The following is a 19202-nucleotide window of genomic DNA, read 5'->3' on the forward strand; positions in this document are numbered from 1 at the left end:
AACAGCCCTTCCCAGCTGTTGCCCCATCCAGCAACTATTCAAAGGTATATTGGCTCTGAACATGGAAGTACAGGTTGAGTCTCCTTATTCGGGAGGATTCCGCTCCCAGAACTCACATGGATGGCAAAAATTGCATTAAAGCAAATCCATTTAAAAAATCCCTTTGCTAGATGATTTAAAAACAGCCTTGCTGGCCTTTATGATGTAAGACACATTCATTAAGCAGACAATCCATCAATCAGTCTCTCTCCAGCCACTTAGAAAGGCTTCACTCTAAGCCAGCAACCCCTCCCTTCACCAATGCAAAGTGATTATCTTTCTTTCACACGCTCAGGGGGAAGGTGGGATGTCGACTGCCTCAAAGCGAAGCTGTTCTAAGTGCTTGGAGAGAGGATGATTGATGGATTGTCAGCCGGCTGACCCTGGTCCTAGTGCTGCATGAGAGGGAAAAGACCCCCTCCAGGCACTCCACCCACCCCCTGCATTCTCTTACGCAGGTGCACAGTGGAGCCTTCAGACTTCCCCAGCAGCTGGTCAATTGGAGGCTCAGCTAAAGCGGACTCCATTTCCCAGCATGCCCAAGGAGACCCACGGGTGTCACCCTCCAGAGGCACTTCCGGGAAAACCGGAAGCGTCCTCTTCTGAAAGCCGGAAGTAGGGCAGGAACCTCAGAACCCGAAAGTCTGTACTGTATTTGACCAGAAAGGGCTCAAGAATTGAAGCTTCTGCCCCAGGGAGGTCCCACTAGTTTCTATAGGGAAGACTATCAATTAGCCGCGTTGGAAAGAGTTGTCTCTGGGAGCTGGGGAATGGCCCTGTGGCACGCTAAAAACTACCCTACCCAGAATGCAGTTCGTTCCGGGATCGCGTGGTAGAGCTCGGAATAATCTAGAGTGACGCACAGGGATGACTTCCACAGGGATGACTTGTAAGCCCCCACTGACCAGGCCTATAGAGGGTGGCGTGGACGTATCTTGCACAAGAAAGGTCTGCGGTGACGTCCAGATGCCGGATTCCTCCACTTATTTTTACTATGAGCCGCGTGGGCTGCCTCCTTTAGCAAGAAGACTACATTACCCAGAAGGCTTCATCGTATTGCGTACGCGCAGTACCTCTATTGATGAGTGGCGTGTGCGGCCTCCTGCCGCAAGAGAACCACATTACCCAGAAGGTTTTGTTGCTTGCGCACGCGCAGTGGCGAAGAAGGGGAAGCGTCATTGATGGGCTTTGCGGATATGGTGGTTCTGAGGGGAGAGTAGAAGCTTCGGCTTCCGAGGAGGGGAGCAGACCGAGGACGGCCTGGCGGTGAGTGGGGGGCGAGGCTAGACCTACGCCTAGGCCTAGTGGTTGCCATGGTAACAGAAAGGGGTTGGGGGCCCTGGGGGGCTGTCAGTCATCACAACATGGGGGGTCAAGGTGGTTGGAGGGCTGCTTGGGGGGGTCAGCACTGGGGGGGGGAATGAGGTGTCCTGTAATTAGCTAATTATTCAACTTATATAGAGATTAACTTGATTTATTTTAGTTATATAATTTGTATTAATTCTAAATTATATATGTATGTACATGTATGTTTTTATGTGTGTGAGTGTATATTTATATATGCATTTATATACACATTATTTGTATATATATACACATTATACGTATATTTTATATATATATATACATTATTTATATGTATATATTTATATGTATACATAAATAATGTCTGTGTGTACAGACAAAATACATACATGATTTATATGTGATTTGTGTCATTAAAGGTCTCCCTGTTCCAGCCTCCTCCTCGCCTGCCTGCGCTGCTTCCTTCCCAGGCGCTGCTGTGCTTGTCTGGTTCTGCTGCGTGAGCTTGGGCAGCCATGGCCAGCATCGGCAGCATGGGGGACCCCGGCCTCTCGCGCATGAGCATCGCCTCCCAGTTCTTTGCTGGGGGGGAGGAGACAACCGGCATAGACACCATGACGACCTCGGAGAGGGTAAGAGCCTCGGGGTGCAGAGCCGGGAAGGAGAAAGATCCTGTCGTGATGCTGAGCTGAGGAGCTCAGCCAGCGATTTGCAACCTTTTCCATCTCGGGGCACACTGACATGGTGCTAAAATGGTCAGGGCGCACCGTCGGGTTTTTGACAATTGACAAGGCACACCATGCTGACGGCAGGGCCTCTCATCCCCCAATGGCCCTACTAATAAATGACCTTCCCCCAAATTCCTGGGCACACCCGTGGACCACTCGCAGCATGCCAGTGTGCCACTGCACATGGTTGAAAATGGCTGAAACATGGGGTTGAAACATGGGCTGAGATTCTGTTGACAGTCGTAACGTTTCTTGACTGGAGCGGGGGCATGTGGAACACCACCACTTGAGATGAATAACTCCTTCTTTGGCGGTATTTGGTTGCCTCTTAAAAATTTATTTATTCCAGCAGGTTTCTCGTTCAGTGGTTTATGTTTTGCTGTTCCTTCGCTAGGTTATTTTTCTCCTTAGATTCTGCTTTCAGTTACACTTTGCTGCTCTTGAAATTGGTTTTTATTTTCAGGGCTGTTTTATTTTTGTTTTGATGTTTAAGAAATACAGTTTCAAAAGCAAGGAAAAAATGGGGGCATTTTCACAAAGAGGGAAACGGCTGAACCTAACTTTTGTGTATAAATAAGAGTTATGAATGTAGCTCGAGGGAGGGAGCAAGCAAGCGGCTCAGGGCACTTCCTTCCATAGTTCTATCCTTGGTTTCTGTTCTATCTGTCTTTTGTTGTTCTTTTCCCTGCTGGGTTTTATGAGCTGTGCCTCTTTCATTATCGGTTTCCTGTTGACATAGGGAGAGACAGGTGTCCTTGCAATGGAAGAAGCCAGACCTTTACAACAAAACAAACCATGAAAGTGAACAAATGTGTACATTGTTCTTTTTATTTTAGGAATCAGGATTGTTCTCAGTTTCAGTGTCTTCCCCCATATTCAACATTAGAAGTTTGCAACTGTGCCTGTTTGCACAGACATTATGCTGAGCTTGCTGAAAAATGCCTTTGTCTTATATCTCAGATTGTTCTTCTCTTAAATGCAGGTTGTGGATTTGCTTAATCAGGCTGCCTTAATCAGCAATGATTCAAAAATCACAATCCTCAAGCAGGTGAGTAGCATTGCTTGCCTTGGCATTCCTCATGTCCTGGTTGGATCTTTGAACTCTCCCCAGTTCAATGATCCCATGTAGCAGGGCTGAACAGTACCTGTGTCTAGTCAGATGGTCAAAAAATGTGACACGGGTCTAGGTGGACAGTTAGACTTCCTGTGTCTTCTATTTTATCAACTGCACAGTTAAATTACTTTAAACTGTATTGGGACATGTTGAATGAAGGGAAGGTATATTCTCATTCAGGGTTTGATGAATTAATCTGTGTTTGAGTAGTTAGGGCCTCTGTGTTGACATTCATCTGTCTTCCATGATGTAGTATTTATTTTGGGAATTTGCTAGCCTTGTGATGGCTGTAAAGTTGAGAGATAACTGGAAAAGAAGCCAGAAATGGTTTGTTTCTTTGCTTGGCTATATTGTCTTTTATTTTCCTTTTCTCAGGTCCAAGAATTAATTATAAACAAAGATCCCACCTTGCTGGATAACTTTCTGGATGTGAGTATTGCTTGGAGCAACAGTGGGATAGGGTGTGTAGTCATCTCCCCAACAAACCCTGTCTTGTGATGTTTCACACTCGGGCCAAGAATTGTTCAGGACAGTGACTGGCCTTCCTCTCTTCTTGCTAGTTTCCCAGTTTCTGACAGGCTTGTGGGTTAAAAGGTTTGGCATGTATCCCAACTTCCTCCCCACTCTCATGTTGCAGGAGATCATCGCCTTTCAGGCTGACAAGTCTGTTGAGGTGCGGAAGTTTGTCATTGGATTCATAGAAGAAGCCTGGTAAGGGTGATTTTACTGGCCTCCAGAGTAGCCTCCCCCGTTTTCTTTGGGAACATGTGATGTGATGTGGCCTGCTTCTTAAGGCACTCCCTGCTTGTGGAGGCGGGGGTTGCACCAGTGACAGCTTGTTTAGCCCCCTCATCTCAGACCCTACTACTTTTTGCCACCAGCAAGCGGGATACCGAGCTGCTGCTCAAGCTCATTGCTAACCTGAACATGCTGCTGAGAGATGAGAATGTCAATGTGGTGAAGAAAGCCATCCTTGCCATGACCCAGCTGTACAAGGTGGCGCTGCAGGTGAGTGTCTTCTCTTTCCCGGACAAGCAGGCGGACGATCGACGGAGCTGGAACCATCCTAATCCTCTTACCTTTATCCAGCACTCTGCCACGAAGGTCTTTCATCCCGCCTGTGGCCCTGGCCACATCAAGCCCCACCTGCCCACACCCAGATACGGCACCAGCTCCTTGTTCTGTCTTTTCAAAGCCTTTGATGACCTTGGAGGAAGGACAATTCATTTCTACAGACAGTTGCCCTAGAAACAGAGCCACAGAACTTGGAAGAGATTTTCAGCAATTTTCAACCGCTATGCTTCAAATTCTTGCAGCACACCTGCAGACCTTTTGCAGCAAACCAGTTGAAAATTGCTACTATAGTGTGGTGGCTGTGTCACTCTCATGTTCAGAGATAGTATACCATTGAGTAGGAACTACTGGGAGAAAACAACATGGGGGCCCACTGTCTTTTTGAGCTCTTCCGCCCCCCCCCATCCCTTGCCTATTTTTCTCTCCAAATCCTGCACTGGCTAACTCCTTTGCCTTGGCATGTAGTGGATGGTGAAGTCCAGAGTGATCAACGATATGCAGGAAGCCTGCTGGGAGATGGTGTCTGCCATGGCCAGTGAGATCATCCAGTTGCTGGACTCTGACAATGACGGGATTCGCACCCATGCCATCAAGTTTGTGGAGGGCCTGATCATCACCCTGTCACCCCGCATGCCTGACTCGGAGGTGCCCAAGCGCCATGAGAATGACATCAGCCTCGACCGGGTCCCCAAGGATCACCCCTGCATCAAATACAGTGAGAGGATGGGAGAGGGGTGGGAGGATGAACCCATGGGGGGCACAAAGGTTACTGGGGAAATAGAGCTCATGTCTCGCGGACCTGGGGTCACAGGGATCTGTGTATCCTACAATTAGGGTACAAATATCCTGTACGGTGAGGGCAGAGGGCAACCAAGTATCTCGGGCATTTCAGGCAATAGCTGTAAAATTGAAAACGTCACCCCATTGGAGACTGCTGGACACTGCTGATGTAAGGGTGGTGGCCTTCAGGGTGCTTGCAATTGAGGGTGATTCTAGAGAACAAGCAAGCAAGTCAAGTTGCATCTGTGGGGAGGGGGCGGCAACCCAAAGGTCTCTGTTTTTTCAATGCTGTTTCTCAGATGCTCTTTGGGATGAAGGGAAGATGGCCCTGGAGCAGCTGTTGAAGTTCATGGTGCATCCAGCCATCTCAAGCATCAACCTGACAGCAGCACTTGGCTCTTTGGCCTCCATTGCTCGCCAGCGACCCATGTTCATGTCAGAGGTGATTCAGGCCTATGAGACACTACATGGTAAGCCGAGTGACCCCACTGAGTTCACAGAATGTGCGTGTGATTGACCAACCTAGTGATTTTTCAGTGTTTTTCTTCTCAGATTGACCTCTATGGTCTTCCCCATGGCCTTTTGCATCTTGTGATGTTGCTTCCGAGAGACTCTGCCGGGTTCTGAGGCTCTATTTCAAGGGCTCTGCCAGCAGAGGAAGTTGAACAGACAATTCATGACTACAGACAGTTTCTGTAGAAACAGCTGCAGAAGGGTTTTTCAGTAATTTTCAGCTGTTGTGTTCCAAAGTTCTATGGTACACCTGTGGACCATTCACGACACACCAGTTGAAAATGGCTGGACTAACCCATAATCAAGGCTAAAAGCATCACAGTCAGGTTTCTTGTTTTCAAGAGAAATCTTTAGCCTGAGGAAAAAATCACAAGGATTTATGGCTTTTTTTCTGGGTATCCTACTATGATGAAATTTGGGTGAGCCAAACAGGTTTTTTTTTAACCCCACCAGGTGCCCCCAGTGTGTTTAAGAAGCAGTCCCTCTTTGATAGTTCGAGCCATCTGCAAATATGACATTGTGATAATGACAGTTGTGATAATGGGGAAAGGATCAGTAGGAAACCAGAAAACAGGTATCACTTGAGCACTTACTGCAGGCTGAGAACTGCGGCAGGCCCCAGACAGCCCCAGCCCCAGGAAAAGCAATGCTCATTACTACCCTGTAAAGCCTCTGTGCCAATTGGTGCCGATTAGGAGTACCAGCAGAGCATCCTTAATGCATGAGGTGCTTTAGGGAGTGTTTCACCAGGAAAGAAAAAGCCAGGGGAACTTCCAGTCAACATTTTCTCCCCATCCCTTTAACGTCCTCCTTACAATCAAGAGAGATGTGGGAGGAATGAGGGCTTGCCAAGCCCTTTGGAGAAGGAATTGGACTCCCTCCTTGCAGCTGTTGTGATCATTGGGGGGGGGGGTCCTGGGTCATTCTAAGAAAATCTTGTCCCCTAAATGGGTTCACTAAAAGTCCTCATCTTGTCTCTGACTTAAGATTTCCAGTATTTCTCTATGCTGTTCATAGGCAAGGACAGCAAAAAGACGTTTCTCTCATACTCTTTTTGGGTCAGAGTTCCACAGCTAGTCAAATTGCCGTTCCTTTTGTTGCTTCTAGTTGAAATGGCGAAGATGTAACCCAGCCAAATTTAAGGGATATGAAAGATCCAGACAGTTCAGAGATAACTGGGTTTGCTTATGTTATGAATGTTACCTGTCAGAGATGCCAAGGAGAGGCCATAAACAGGCTGGTGACTCAAGAGATATAGCTTATAGAAAAAAATAGCTCATAAGATACTGTGGTCAAGCGGACCTCTCACCAGACTTTGTATCAGAATGTGCAGGAATAAGAATATAAAAATACTTTTGAAGCTTCAAGTTCCAAACCAGATAACTCTAGAAAAGGTTCCAGCATCAACATCTCTGTCAGCCCAATCCTATCCACACTTTGCTGGGAGTAAACCCCATTGACTTTAATGAGACTTACTTCTGAGTAGGCATGCATAGGATTGGGCTGTGTGTCAGAAAAGTTTGACCTGTGCCACTATTACTGTACCGTATAAGAATCCCACACTCTGCTTTCTATTTTCTTGCCAATTTGGGTATGGCCCCAGCATCTTTTCTATCCAGATTGCAATTGCTGAGGCATTGTCTAGATTAATAGCGGTCACAGGGATGTTTGCATCTGGGCCAGGTGGAAATAGGGAAGAAAGCCTGAGGGGTTCCCGCAAGAGAGCCTGGGCCTCCCTATTGTCTCACCCCCTACTGACCCATTTCCACCTCCCCACAGCCAACCTACCTCCAACCCTGGCCAAGTCCCAGGTGAGCAGCGTGCGAAAGAATCTCAAGCTCCACCTGCTGAGTGTCTTGAAGCATCCAGCATCTGTGGAGTTCCAAGCCCAGATCACTACCCTGCTGATGGACCTGGGTACGCAGCAGGCCGAAATCGCCCGCAACATGCCCAACCTGAAGGAGCTGCGCAAGCGTCCACGGGATGAGACTGACCCTGCCTTGAAAAAGATGAAGATTGGTGAGTGCTTTGCCACTGTAACGCTCACTCACTTTATTGCTGTCTCTGTGGGGGTGAGATGGAGGCGGGGAGGGAAGATTTCAAAGTGAGAGAGAGAAAGGTTTGACTGCCTGTTCAACCCTGAAGATTCCAACCCCACTCCCCCAATCTCTAGTGTGAGCCAGAGCATGCTTACTCAAAAGTAAGCGCCACTGAGTCCGCTGCGTACTGCAAGTTGTGTGTGTGTGTGTGTATGTGTGTGTTTACGTCATCTTATAATTTTCTCAAATGCAACACTGAACATAACTATACAGCTCCCCCCCCCATGCCTTGTTGTCTCCCTCCTCACTGCAGAACCATCCCTTGGGGAGGATGATGAGGATAAGGACCTGGAGCAGGTGGCCGTCCCAGCCCCCAAGCCCTCCACTCAAAGCAGCATGCAGTCAGATACGGACATAACGGCTGAGTTTCTGCAACCCCTCCTGACTCCAGAGAATGTGGCTAACCTGGTGTGTGTTTCTTGGTTTTGCTGGCAAAGCACCTTTTCTGCCTGCGCCTGGGCACTTCGCTGTGGGGCCGGGAGGCCTAGGACCATATGCAAATTGGGAGGGGGCAGGAGAGGGGGTGGGGTGGGAGGTCTGATGAAAAGACACACAGTGTGGAAGCAGAAGCCAGGGCAGTTCCATCACCCAGTAGCAAAACTGGAGGGTTTGAGCAGGTGGGGTCTTTGGAGGCAGCTACAGCTGTGTCTTTCTGGGCTCTGCCAACCTCTCTGCTCCTTATTTTGTCTTTTCCTGCCCCCAGGTGCTCATCAGCATGGTATACTTGCCAGAGAATATGCCTGCTTCCTTCCAAGCTACCTACACCCCAGTGGAGTCGGCCGGTACTGAGGTCCAGATCAAACACCTTGCCCGGCTAATGGCCACCCAGATGACGGCAGCCGGGCTGGGACCAGGTATGTCTGCAGATGGGACTCTGGGGGAGTTGCTGTTTGTTCTCCTGGTGCAGAGGTAGGACTTCTCCCATGGCTTGGGGTGCTTAGGAGCCAAACAAAGTGGGTTCATTTGCACGGTTTCCGTCTCTTTGCATAGACCAGTAAGAAAACATCTGAAATGGGTGTGTTTGTGTGGAGAGGGTTTAAAAACTGTTTCATATGCACAGCTAATTGAATTAATTCCTCATGTGCTTGTGGTTGCATTATAATACTGTGGCAGTGATTCCTATTATTTGTAAGCCCAAATGGTAATTAGCATGAGGTTACATTGTAATTAAGTAAACGTTTGCAGTGTTTCAGTTTGGCACAAATATTTTTATTTTGCTTGGAAACCAAAGGGCATTTTTAAAAGTGGTAATCTCTGTGTACGTCCGGCAGGTGTGGAGCAGATCAAACAGGCCAAGGAGGAGGTCAAAGAAGAGAAAATGGCCAAGCCCGAAAGTGTGCTGATCAAGCGCCGCTTGTCTGCTCTCAACCCGGGTCAGGCCATCTCGGTGGTGGGGGCTCAGGGCTCCACGTCTGCCAGTGCTACAGAGCTGGGGATGCCGCAGGCCAAGCGACGCCCAGAGCCCATCATTCCATCCACTCAGCCCAGGTGAGAGCTGCCACAGCCCTCTTCACCCACTGAGGTGCGTTGGGGGGACGACAAGGGAGTCCATTCAGTTGCTATCTTCTGCCCACCTTGATGCAGGCTGGCCGGTGCCAGTGGCCGCAAGAAGATCTTCCGCCTGAGTGACGTGATCAAGCCCCTGACAGATGTCCAGATGGACAAGTTGAAGCTGGCTGCCGTGAAGCGGATCCTGCGCTCTGAGAAGGCAGTGGCCTGCAGCGGTGCAGCCCATGTACGTGCTCTGTTGCCTGCCTTGATGGGGGAGGGGCCTGACTCAGTTTGACACATTTGCCTCACCCCTGCTGTCCTCCCACAGGCCCGGGTTAAGATTCTCTCCTCCCTGGTGACCCAGTTCGAGGTCCCACTGAAGAGTGAGGTCCTGACCTTCATCCTGGATGACATCCGCAACCGGTTGGACCTGGCTTTCGCCTGGCTGTACCAGGAGTACAACGTCTACCTAACCCGATACCCCACCGGATCACTCGACAGCTATGATGAGTGTCTCATTGGCCTGCTCTCTGGCCTGCAGGAGAAGCCTGACCAAAAGGATGGGTAAGTCATGTGCGTCCATTCCGCTACAGAAGAAATCTGGTAGCTTTTTGAGCTTCCCCATTTCTTAGTGGTAGTTGAGCATCTTGGGGGCAGAATATAAGCCACTAGGTATTTGTTTGCTGCCTTTTTGTCTCATCAAGGCGGCTTACACAATAAAAAAGGCCAGGGGTTTATATCTTCTAATGCAAGCACAGGCTGAATTCTGCACTCCTGAGGAGTGGTAGGCACTGACAGCGTGCCGGCTACTGGGAGAACACAGAAGCAGCACTCCCTGGGCCTGGAGTTCATAGGTTCATGTCCAGATGTTTGGATGGTCGTTTGAACCCAGAAGCTACCAGGCTGAAGAAACCAGTTCATAAGCCATGTAACATTTAATTGCATGTACGTAACCAGTGAAACTGGTAGTCTTGTGCCTGTGGTGCAGGCTGCAGAAGGTGCTCTCCTGTGTGAGAGGCATGCCTCATGGCAGGTGCTGATCTTCAGAAGATTTTTTCAAAATGGGGGGGGAGAACCCTGCTGCAGTGATTTACAGGTGTCTTTTTAATTGTAATGGATTGGCCTGTTTAATTGATTTCATTAGGATGTCATGGAACTCAAGGCAGTTGATTGCCTTTTGATTTCTGAGTCCTTGCCAGGGTCCAAGCCTCTTGTTCATTCTCCTCCCCTTCCCCAGGATCTTCACCAAGGTGGTTCTTGAGGCCCCGCTGATTACAGAGAGTGCCCTTGAAGTCATCCGGAAGTACTGTGAAGATGAGGTACATTGCTATAAGCAACTCCTCTGGCCTTCCTCCTTCCCCTCCTCTCTTCTAATTTGTAAAACTCTGCAGTTTTCCCAAATGGGCAGCCTCCTCGGGCATTTCCTCGCATGCAGAGCCCTGCAAGCACTCAGAGTATTTTGCGTCCCTCTTGCAGAGCCGGACATACCTGGGCATGTCCACTCTTCGGGACCTGATCTTCAAGCGTCCGTCCAGGCAGTTCCAATATCTGCATGTCCTCTTGGACCTCAGCTCCCATGAGAAGGACAAGGTGAGTCTGCAGCAGGCTGGGTGGTGCAGTGGCAGGCAGTCATTCACTGAACTGGGTGCCTGAAGCTTAAACGATTAGATCAGCCCCCGGCGAGACTTGACTGACCAAAGCTGGGCAGCTTCTGAGCCATGTGGCTTTACGAGCTGCTTCACTGACAGTTTGCTCACTTAAAAGGGAGGCTGGATTGCTGCATCCCACTTGATTGGGATGGTGAAGGGCCCTGGTATTGCCAGCCCAGGTCTTGAGAAACAAGTGGCAAATGTGGAAACTGTCTTATCGTGGGGTCAGACCATTGATCCAGCTGGCTTTGTGGTCTGCTCTAAGAGCGGCTCTCCAATCGCCAAGGATTCAGAGAGGCCTTGTTCCAGTCTTGCTGCCTGAGATCCTGTAGTGGCTGGAGATTGCCCGGGAACCTCCTGTGTGCCCAGGCTGATTTCTGTCCATACACTTTTGAGCACATGACTAATGGCGGGGTCTGCAGGGTCTCAGTCTTGCCCATCACCTGCTACATGATCCCTTAGCTGGAGATGCCCCAGATTGAACCCAGGTTCAATCTTATTTCCAGCCCCTTAAGGTGTCGCTTTCCCTCCCCATATTCCTCCTAGTGGGAAGAATGAGTCCAGGAACACCAAAACATTTTTCTCAGATTTGGGCTTGATTCACCAATCCCTGCAATTTTCCAAACATCCTTTTAAAATGATCCATTCAGTGCCATGTCTGCTGTCTTCCAAGGTTCGCCAGCAGGCACTCCTGTTTATCAAGAGGATGTATGAGAAGGACCAGCTGCGGGAATACGTGGAGAAGTTTGCGTTGAACTACTTGCAGCTCCTGGTTCACCCCAATCCACCTTCTGTCCTCTTCGGAGCTGACAAAGACACAGGTAATGGGCCAATTGGCCAGAAATCATCATGGGAACATGCTTGGAACAGTCCTCATCTCCACCATGGAGACAGCATTGCACATGGAATGACTTCCTATGGGGGACACTTCACTATATGGGCAAAAAATAGACACTTGCACCATGCCTCTCAACTGCTGGAATGCACCTTTCCCCATGTGGGAATGACACTGTGCATGAAACAGCCCTTGTTTAGCCCTAGTTGCTTCCACTACCTGTGTTTACTGACATTTGAAGTGCTCAAGGAAACATTTAAAGGTTTTCTTCATCTCTGGAATCCCTCGGCACTTCATCCTCTCATCCTTGGACTTCTGCCTTTCCTTCAGAATGCATTAGAGTTAATGGACTAGCATCCAAAGGACATTTTCTGCTTGTTTCCTTTAACTGGCAGCCAGCGGGTGCTGTGCTGAAATCTTCTGTAAAGAGATTTGGCTAAAGGAACGGAAGTCTGAACTGGGATGGGGCCGGATGCTTTCGCGCAGAAGGCTCTCCTTTGCTCAGATGTCAGATGCCTGGTCTCTCTCTTTCCAACCCTTTCTTGCCTTGCAGAGGTGGCTGCCCCCTGGACAGAAGAGACGATCAAACAGTGCCTCTACCTCTACTTGGCCCTCCTTCCTCAGAACCACAAACTAATCCATGAGCTGGCATCTGTCTACACTGAGGCCATTGCCGACATCAAGCGCACTGTTCTCAGAGTTATCGAGCAGCCGGTGTGTGAGCTGGGGGTGTTGGGGTGGTGTTTCACATGGCCCCCTTTTTCCCCACCCTCCCCTCATTCACTCCTCTGCTGCCAACCTCATCCAGATCCGTGGGATGGGAATGAATTCCCCAGAGCTGCTCCTCCTGGTGGAAAATTGCCCCAAAGGCGCAGAGACCCTGGTGACTCGCTGCCTGCACAGCCTGACAGATAAAGGTACATGGAGCCTTCTGTTGTAGTCTGCCCTGCCCCATGGTGATGCGTGGCCACTTCAACCAAGTTACCACTGTTAATTCATATCCTGGACAAGGATGTGGGTTACTCAGGACATGTTACACCTTGCATTCTGTCACATGGTCTAACACTATTTCCTCTGCTCAGTTCCCCCATCTCCAGAGCTGGTGAAGCGAGTTCGAGATCTGTACCACAAGAGACTCCCAGACGTCCGGTTCCTTATCCCTGTCCTCAATGGTTTAGAAAAGGTATGTTTGGGGCCCAATATGAGGACGGCTTCTGGGTGATTACTCATGGAGGTTCATTTGGGATACATGTGAGGCTGGGTCTTCTCTTCCACCTGAGATCCGGGAGACCCCCTCTTTTCCAGCCTTCAAGAGGCTATTAAAAGCATCTCTATTTTGTCAGACCTTTTTCTCCAGCTGATTATTGGGCATTTTGGTGCAACTGTGATAGGTCTCTTTTTGGGGGGATTTCTGTGTTATTAGGTTGTTGTTGTTTGTACATTGTTTTGTATTTTGTTAGCAGCCTTGAGACAGTTTTGAGTGAGAAGGCAGGATAGAAATAAAAGGGGAAGAAAGGTGGGTTAGCTACTGAAAACATGCATTAGGAGATCAAATAGTTTTTATTTCCTTGAGTGCTGCACAGAACCCAGGAGCAAGAACTCGGTACAGGCTTAGGACACAAGGACAGTACAGAACCTTGTGTCAAAGGTTCATGGCTGGTCTCCTGAGTCGGCTTCACTGAGGAGTCCAGGCAAAAGCTCGCTTTCAAATGGGATCGAGGAGAGGCTTTAAAGGGTGAGAGGGAGCCAACTTGGGAGATGGAGATGAAGCGACCATACATGTTATAAGGAGCAGCGTGGAAAGACAATAGAAGAGAATCACAGAAGTCGAGATCCATGAGTTGTCAGTTCTGGAGATGCTCTTGCAGGATCGAAAGGCCGCTTGAAGTCTTGGGACTGTTCTTAGTCTAGGCAAGGGAACTATCTGGGCTCTAGTGCTTAAAAGATGCTGGGCTGTAGGGGTCAGTCCCTCCTTCTGTCACCAAATTGCTGAGTATCTCCTTCCTGCGTGGCTTACAGTTCTTGGTGGAACCAGGGGTCTCTTTTCCTTGTGTTTTGAGTTTCCTTCCATCCTCTCGTTCCAGAAAGAGGTTATTCAGGCCTTGCCAAAACTCATCAAGCTGAATCCCATTGTTGTGAAGGAAGTTTTCAACCGATTGCTGGGGACACAACACGGTAGGGGTCAGACAGGCCTGAGGTCGGGGTGGTCTCTGGTGCCTCTGTACATGAGCCAGGACAAGGCTCAGCCAGAGGGCCTTGCTAGCCAGGGTGTTGGTGACGGGTTTTCTAAGGCAGTGGGCAGTCTGGTGGCTCTGCAAGAGGCCTTCAATGGCAGTTCTCTCTTGCCATAATTTCAATAGGTGAAGGCAACTCTGCTGTTTCCCCTCTGAATCCTGGGGAGTTGTTGATTGCTCTCCACAACATCGATTCCACCAAATGTGACATGAAGTCCATCATCAAAGGTACAATTCCCTGTGTGTGCACGTGTGTTCACTTTCTTTGTGGTTCCATAGTCTTCTAAACTGCAGGTGAAAAGCTCACAACTGCCCTTCCACGGAGTGGAATTGGGTTGCCTGGTTAGAATGCTGCTAAATCACTACCAGTATTCCTGTTATGTGTTTCCCCCCCCCCCCCCCATATTTCTGGCTGTCACGGTTGTAAGAACAAATGCAGATGCACTGGGTCAGTTTCTCCCCACGCATCCTGCTATGGGTCTTGGCCTAGAAGCTATGTCCATAAAGAAAATCCATCCACCTGAATTCTTAGTTGTGGCTTGCCAATGGCACCAGGAGACTTGGATTTTTACACCTTGATTTTCTGAGTCACTCAGAATTTCCTGGGCCCCCTCCTCCCACGAAAGGAACGGGCAACTTCGTGCCTTGAGGTTGTGTTTTTCTCTCCTCCTGGTCCCAAAGCAACCCATTTTGTTTGTTTCTTACTATGTGCAGCCACCAACCTGTGCTTTGCCGAGCGCAACGTGTACACCTCGGAAGTGCTGGCGGTGGTGATGCAGCAGCTGATGGAGCAGAATCCGTTGCCCATGCTCCTCATGCGGACGGTGATCCAGTCGCTCACCATGTATCCACGCCTGGGTGGCTTTGTCATGAACATCCTCTCTCGCCTCATTCTGAAGCAGGTGAGGAGAGTGCAGAGAAGGTCTGGTGGTGATGTGCTCCTTGTCGCAGGCTCCCATCGCCCATTACTTCACTTACTCTTGGGCCCAGTGGAGGTTAGCAGTCCCAAGCAAGGAGCTTGCTTTTCTAAAGGGAAGTGCTTCAGTGGATCCACTGAGGGGTTCTGATTTGTGGCCGTTTCTTTCCCATCCTACAGAGTCCAAAACTCTGGTCTTCCAAGGGTGGGAGGAACAGGGCCTCACAAGAGGTGGTTATGAGCTTGGATGCCTTTTTAAACTGGATTAGGTAGCTGAGCAAAGGCAGAGATCCAGCAGGGCCCAGTAGTCAAATAGGTGCAGCTCCATGGACAGGTGCACTGAACCTCTAAACTCCAGTGGCTGGGGACAAACAGCAGCGCGAGGGCTCTGGCCTTCAGGCTGTGCTTAGAAATTGCTCTGAGGCATCTGGCTGGCCAGTGGAAATGGGATGCTGGGCCAAATAAACCTGGGACTTTATCCAGCAGGGCTCTTCCTCCTTATTGAGGCTGGACACACAGTTCCACCATCGATGCTCTGGGTTAACTCTCCGCTTCCTTCATAGGTGTGGAAGTATCCAAAGGTCTGGGAAGGCTTCATCAAGTGCTGCCAGCGCACCAAGCCCCAGTCCTTCCAGGTCATTCTCCAGCTGCCCCCTCAGCAGCTTAGTGCCGTCTTTGAGAAGTGCCCAGAGCTGCGGGATCCTCTGCTGGCTCACGTTCGCTCCTTCACCCCACACCAGGTACTGGATGAAGTGGCCCTCTGGGGAACAACACATTAGACAATTAAGACCAAGTGAAACCCAGGGCAGCAACTCTGGGGTGGCCTGTGGTGGGGGTCACCAGCTCATGTTCAGTCTCAGTGTAACGACCTCTGTGTCATTCTCTTCAGTTTACTGCTCAAGGGGCCAGGGTTTAAAGAGTGGTGAGAGGGAACTAGTCTTGAGTAATTTATGCTTAAGCCCTACTTGATTATGTAGCCCAGGTTTTTCTACTGGCAGGGGTGGGAGGCCAAAGGAGCTGCAGGTGGGCTGACTAATGGTCAGGATGCCACAAAAGCAAGTTTCTGCCCAAGCCTGCCTCAAGGATGGGGTGTGACAGTCCTGGGGGGTCTAGCCCTTCCCTCCCTGTCTCTCTCCCAGTGGGTATTTTGCTAGCTAGGAAGAATGATCTGTGTCAAAACGGGGGAAGGCTCTTGCACTGATGCGGTGGGGCTGCCATGGTTTCCTGTGCAGGGGTGGGGGGAGAAGCAAGGCACACAGTCTATACACCTGACCTTTCTATGCACCGTTGGTACCTGCTGAAGTAATTGGGACAAGATGCTGCACCCTGACATGCAGTCCCTGCCACCAAGAAGGGAACACCAAAAAGGGACACCCACCCTGTGCTGTTGCTCACATCTGGAGGGGAACCAGTTATTGGGCTTCCCTTGGCACAGAAGCTAGTTGCTGAAGCGTTGGCTGGGAAGCCAGCTGACCTGCGTAAGCCCAATTCTCTGCACCTATACGCAAAGGCTTGTAGCGTTCGCCGGAGTGCTGCTGTCGGTGAACCTGACAGCCGTGCACTTCTGCCTGTTTTTTCTTCTGCAGCAAGCCCACCTCCCCAACTCTACAATGATCATCCTGGAAGCCAACAACAAGCAAGATGTGGAAGGGAAGGAGTTGCAACCTGTGGAGGAGTTGAGGGGGACCGTCCCACCCAGGAACAAAGGGCTGAGAAGAGAGAGGGAGGTGAGAGCAAAGCAAAACAGGGCTGGGGAGGGAGGATAGACTGGAACGTGCAGGTCTGCAGTAACCTATATTATGCTGGGTGGGTTTTCTGAGTTGGTGGAAAAACCAGGGTGGAGATGGAGGAGAGACCTGCAGAACTGTGATCTTTCCAGGATGAGCCTGCATGTGTTTTCCTTTGGAGTTCAGTCCCCTGCATTCAGTGGAGCTTGTGCCGGGTGGTTGCCTAAGAGTGCAACCTTGCGTGGTAGAGATGTGCTGTCAAACTGTTCAGTTCTGAAGAAGCAGAGGTAGGGCTTCCAAGGGGGCCCTGACTGCATCTCGTGTGTCCACAGGAGGAAGTGGAGCCACAACCCCTCCTGCCTCGGGTGTCCCAAGACATGATTGCCTTGCGCCTGGCCCAGGAGAAGGCCCTCAAGCGCCAGCTGGAAGAGGAGCAGAAGCTGAAGCAGCAGCAGCAGCAGCCGCCCCGCCCTGTGGTCCCAGCAACACCAATTCCTGCAGAGGAGTCCATGGATTTCCGTGAGGAAGTGCCCGAGGCGGAGACCCCCACCATCTTCATCAGCATGCAGGAAGAAGACGAGAGCTTTGGGGGTGATAACTCCCTCCTAGATTCCAGCCTGGAGGGCCCCTGGCCCAGCAAGGTAGTGCTTCTTCTTTTTTACTGCAATTAAAGGACCACAAGCAATATTGTGCATCCAGAACAGTCTGAGACCAGCTGGCATTATCTGCCAAGAGGATTGCAGATATCATGCTGAAATAGACACACTAAGATTTTAAATGCCTTGGACAGCCTTCTTGCTCTTGGAACCTGTTGCAAGGAGCATTGAGCTCTCTTCTCTTTGGTTTGAGAGTCTGAGATGGGTTGGGTTCTTCAATGCTCTGATAATTGTTTCTTGGTCTCTCTCCAGGAACAACAGAGCAAAGAAGGAGGAGTCACCAGCAGCCCAGATGAGGGATCCTCAAGCAAGGCAGCTCCAGCTAAGCAACCCAGCCTGTCACCAGAGGAACCGGTGAAGGACACACAAGCAGCCGAGGCAAACCCGCCCAGTCCAGCAGAGGAGCAGCCGAAGCCCGGTTCAGAGCAAGAAAAGAAAAACGACAGCTGATGGGCAGAGGGAGGCAAAGAGCATCTTGAGCGGAAAGAGACTGAGGAAGGGGGGACAGCTGGCGAGGGGGCAGGAAGAGAAATGGCAAACATTTAGATTTCTAATTAAAGAATTACTGGTGTGATCTGCTGGTTTCATTTTGGACCTGCTGTCTCTGGGCTGGCTGGTACTGTAGCTTGTGCAGAGTCCTCGGTTGGAAAAAGCCTGATGGCCTCTGCTCTTGAGCCGCCTGTGGGCTTCCTTGAAGATGTTCTGTATTTAAACCCTGTTTAAAAGATTGGGGGAACTCTGTGGGAAAAGTGTACCTGCGTTTCAGTAAAGCATTTGAGAGAGCCTCCCATGATATCCTGGTAGGTGAAGTGGTAAATGTGGCCAGACAGCACTGCTGCTAGGGTTGTTCAGAGCTGGTGGGACAGTCAGGCCCAGTGAGTGCAGTTCAGTGGCTCCATAGCCTGGAGGGAGGAGGGCCCCAGAACTCTGTCTTGGGCTGTTTGTAGGAGACCTGGCTGGACAGCAGCATATGACTCTCTTAATAGTAATAATAATCCTCTAGGTCAGTGGTTCTCAAACTTTAACACAGGGACCTACTTTTTAGAATGAGAATCTGTCAGGACCCATTGGAAGTGGTGTCATCAAGCAGGAAAATGTTTAACAGTCCTGGGCTTCACTCCTGAGGGTGGGGGTTCCAGCAGCAGGCAGCTGCGGACCGAAAGAGAGAGATAAGTGATGCATCACATAAGAACCAGGGCATAGGCAGGGGTGGGGGGCTAGCTGCCCCCCCCACCAGGCTTGGAGGCAGGCTGCCCTGGGACCTCACCCTCAAAACTCTGAGGCACAGCACACTGTGGCAGGGAGTTCCACAGATCAACGACATGCCGCAGTAAAAAAAGTTTGCCCAAGACCCTGAGGGTTCTGTGGCAGGGAGTTCCACAGACACTACTCCTTTGTCAGTTCTACCTCTCCCACCTCCAGTGTCCACCTCCACGTGCAAAAGAGAGCGACTAAGATGATTACTGGACTGGGGCACCTTCCTTATGAGGAAAGGCTATGGCGTTTGGGCCTCTTCAGCCTAGAAAAGAGACGCCTGAGGGGGGACATGATTGAGACATAGAAAATTATGCAGGGGATGGACAGAGTGGATAGGGAGATGCTCTTTACACTCTCACATAACACCAGAACCAGGGGACAGCCACTAAAATTGAGTGTTGGGAGAGTTAGAGCAGACAAGAGAAAATATTTCTTTACTCAGCGTGTGGTTGGTCTGTGGAACTCCTTGCGACAGGATGTTTTGATGGCATCTGGTCTGGATGCCTTTAAAAGGGGATTGGACAAGTTTCTGGAGGAAAAATCCATTACGGGGTACAAGCCATGATGTGTATGCGCAACCTCCTGATTTTAGAAATGGGCTATGTCGAAATGCCAGATGCAAGGGAGGGCACCAGGATGAGGTCTCTTGTTATCTGGTGTGCTCCCTGGGGCATTTGGTGGGCCGCTGTGAGATACAGGAAGCTGGACTAGATGGGCCTATGGCCTGATCCAGTGGGGCTGTTCTTATGTTCTTAACTACAATTCCCAGGAAGCCTTGCAGGTCT

General features: G+C 50.1%; 1 protein-coding gene across 3 annotated transcripts; it reads left to right on the forward strand.

Moving 5' to 3' along the window:
- The first annotated feature begins 1217 nt into the window (after nucleotides 1–1217).
- SYMPK (symplekin scaffold protein) lies at nucleotides 1218–17734 on the forward strand. 3 transcript variants are annotated; one of them, XM_066638196.1, is made up of 27 exons: nucleotides 1218–1305; nucleotides 1764–1976; nucleotides 3055–3120; nucleotides 3562–3615; nucleotides 3824–3897; nucleotides 4068–4194; nucleotides 4726–4975; nucleotides 5340–5510; nucleotides 7333–7572; nucleotides 7906–8060; nucleotides 8356–8506; nucleotides 8924–9140; nucleotides 9237–9387; nucleotides 9472–9707; nucleotides 10381–10462; nucleotides 10620–10733; nucleotides 11466–11613; nucleotides 12181–12341; nucleotides 12436–12544; nucleotides 12710–12810; nucleotides 13712–13802; nucleotides 13988–14089; nucleotides 14576–14763; nucleotides 15341–15517; nucleotides 16364–16504; nucleotides 16837–17145; nucleotides 17413–17734. In XM_066638196.1, exons 2-27 carry the CDS (start codon nucleotides 1860–1862, stop codon nucleotides 17608–17610), a joined length of 3930 nt encoding a protein of 1309 aa, XP_066494293.1. In that variant the 5' UTR covers nucleotides 1218–1305; nucleotides 1764–1859; the 3' UTR covers nucleotides 17611–17734. The 3 variants fall into 3 exon arrangements, with proteins under 3 accessions (XP_066494293.1, XP_066494295.1, XP_066494294.1); XM_066638198.1 differs by having other exon boundaries at nucleotides 1226–1305; nucleotides 1815–1976; XM_066638197.1 differs by having other exon boundaries at nucleotides 1288–1305; nucleotides 1779–1976.
- Nucleotides 17735–19202: the final 1468 nt, after the last annotated feature.

The sequence above is a fragment of the Tiliqua scincoides genome, chromosome 10 (assembly GCF_035046505.1).
Source record: "Tiliqua scincoides isolate rTilSci1 chromosome 10, rTilSci1.hap2, whole genome shotgun sequence".
Lineage (NCBI taxonomy): Eukaryota > Metazoa > Chordata > Lepidosauria > Squamata > Scincidae > Tiliqua > Tiliqua scincoides.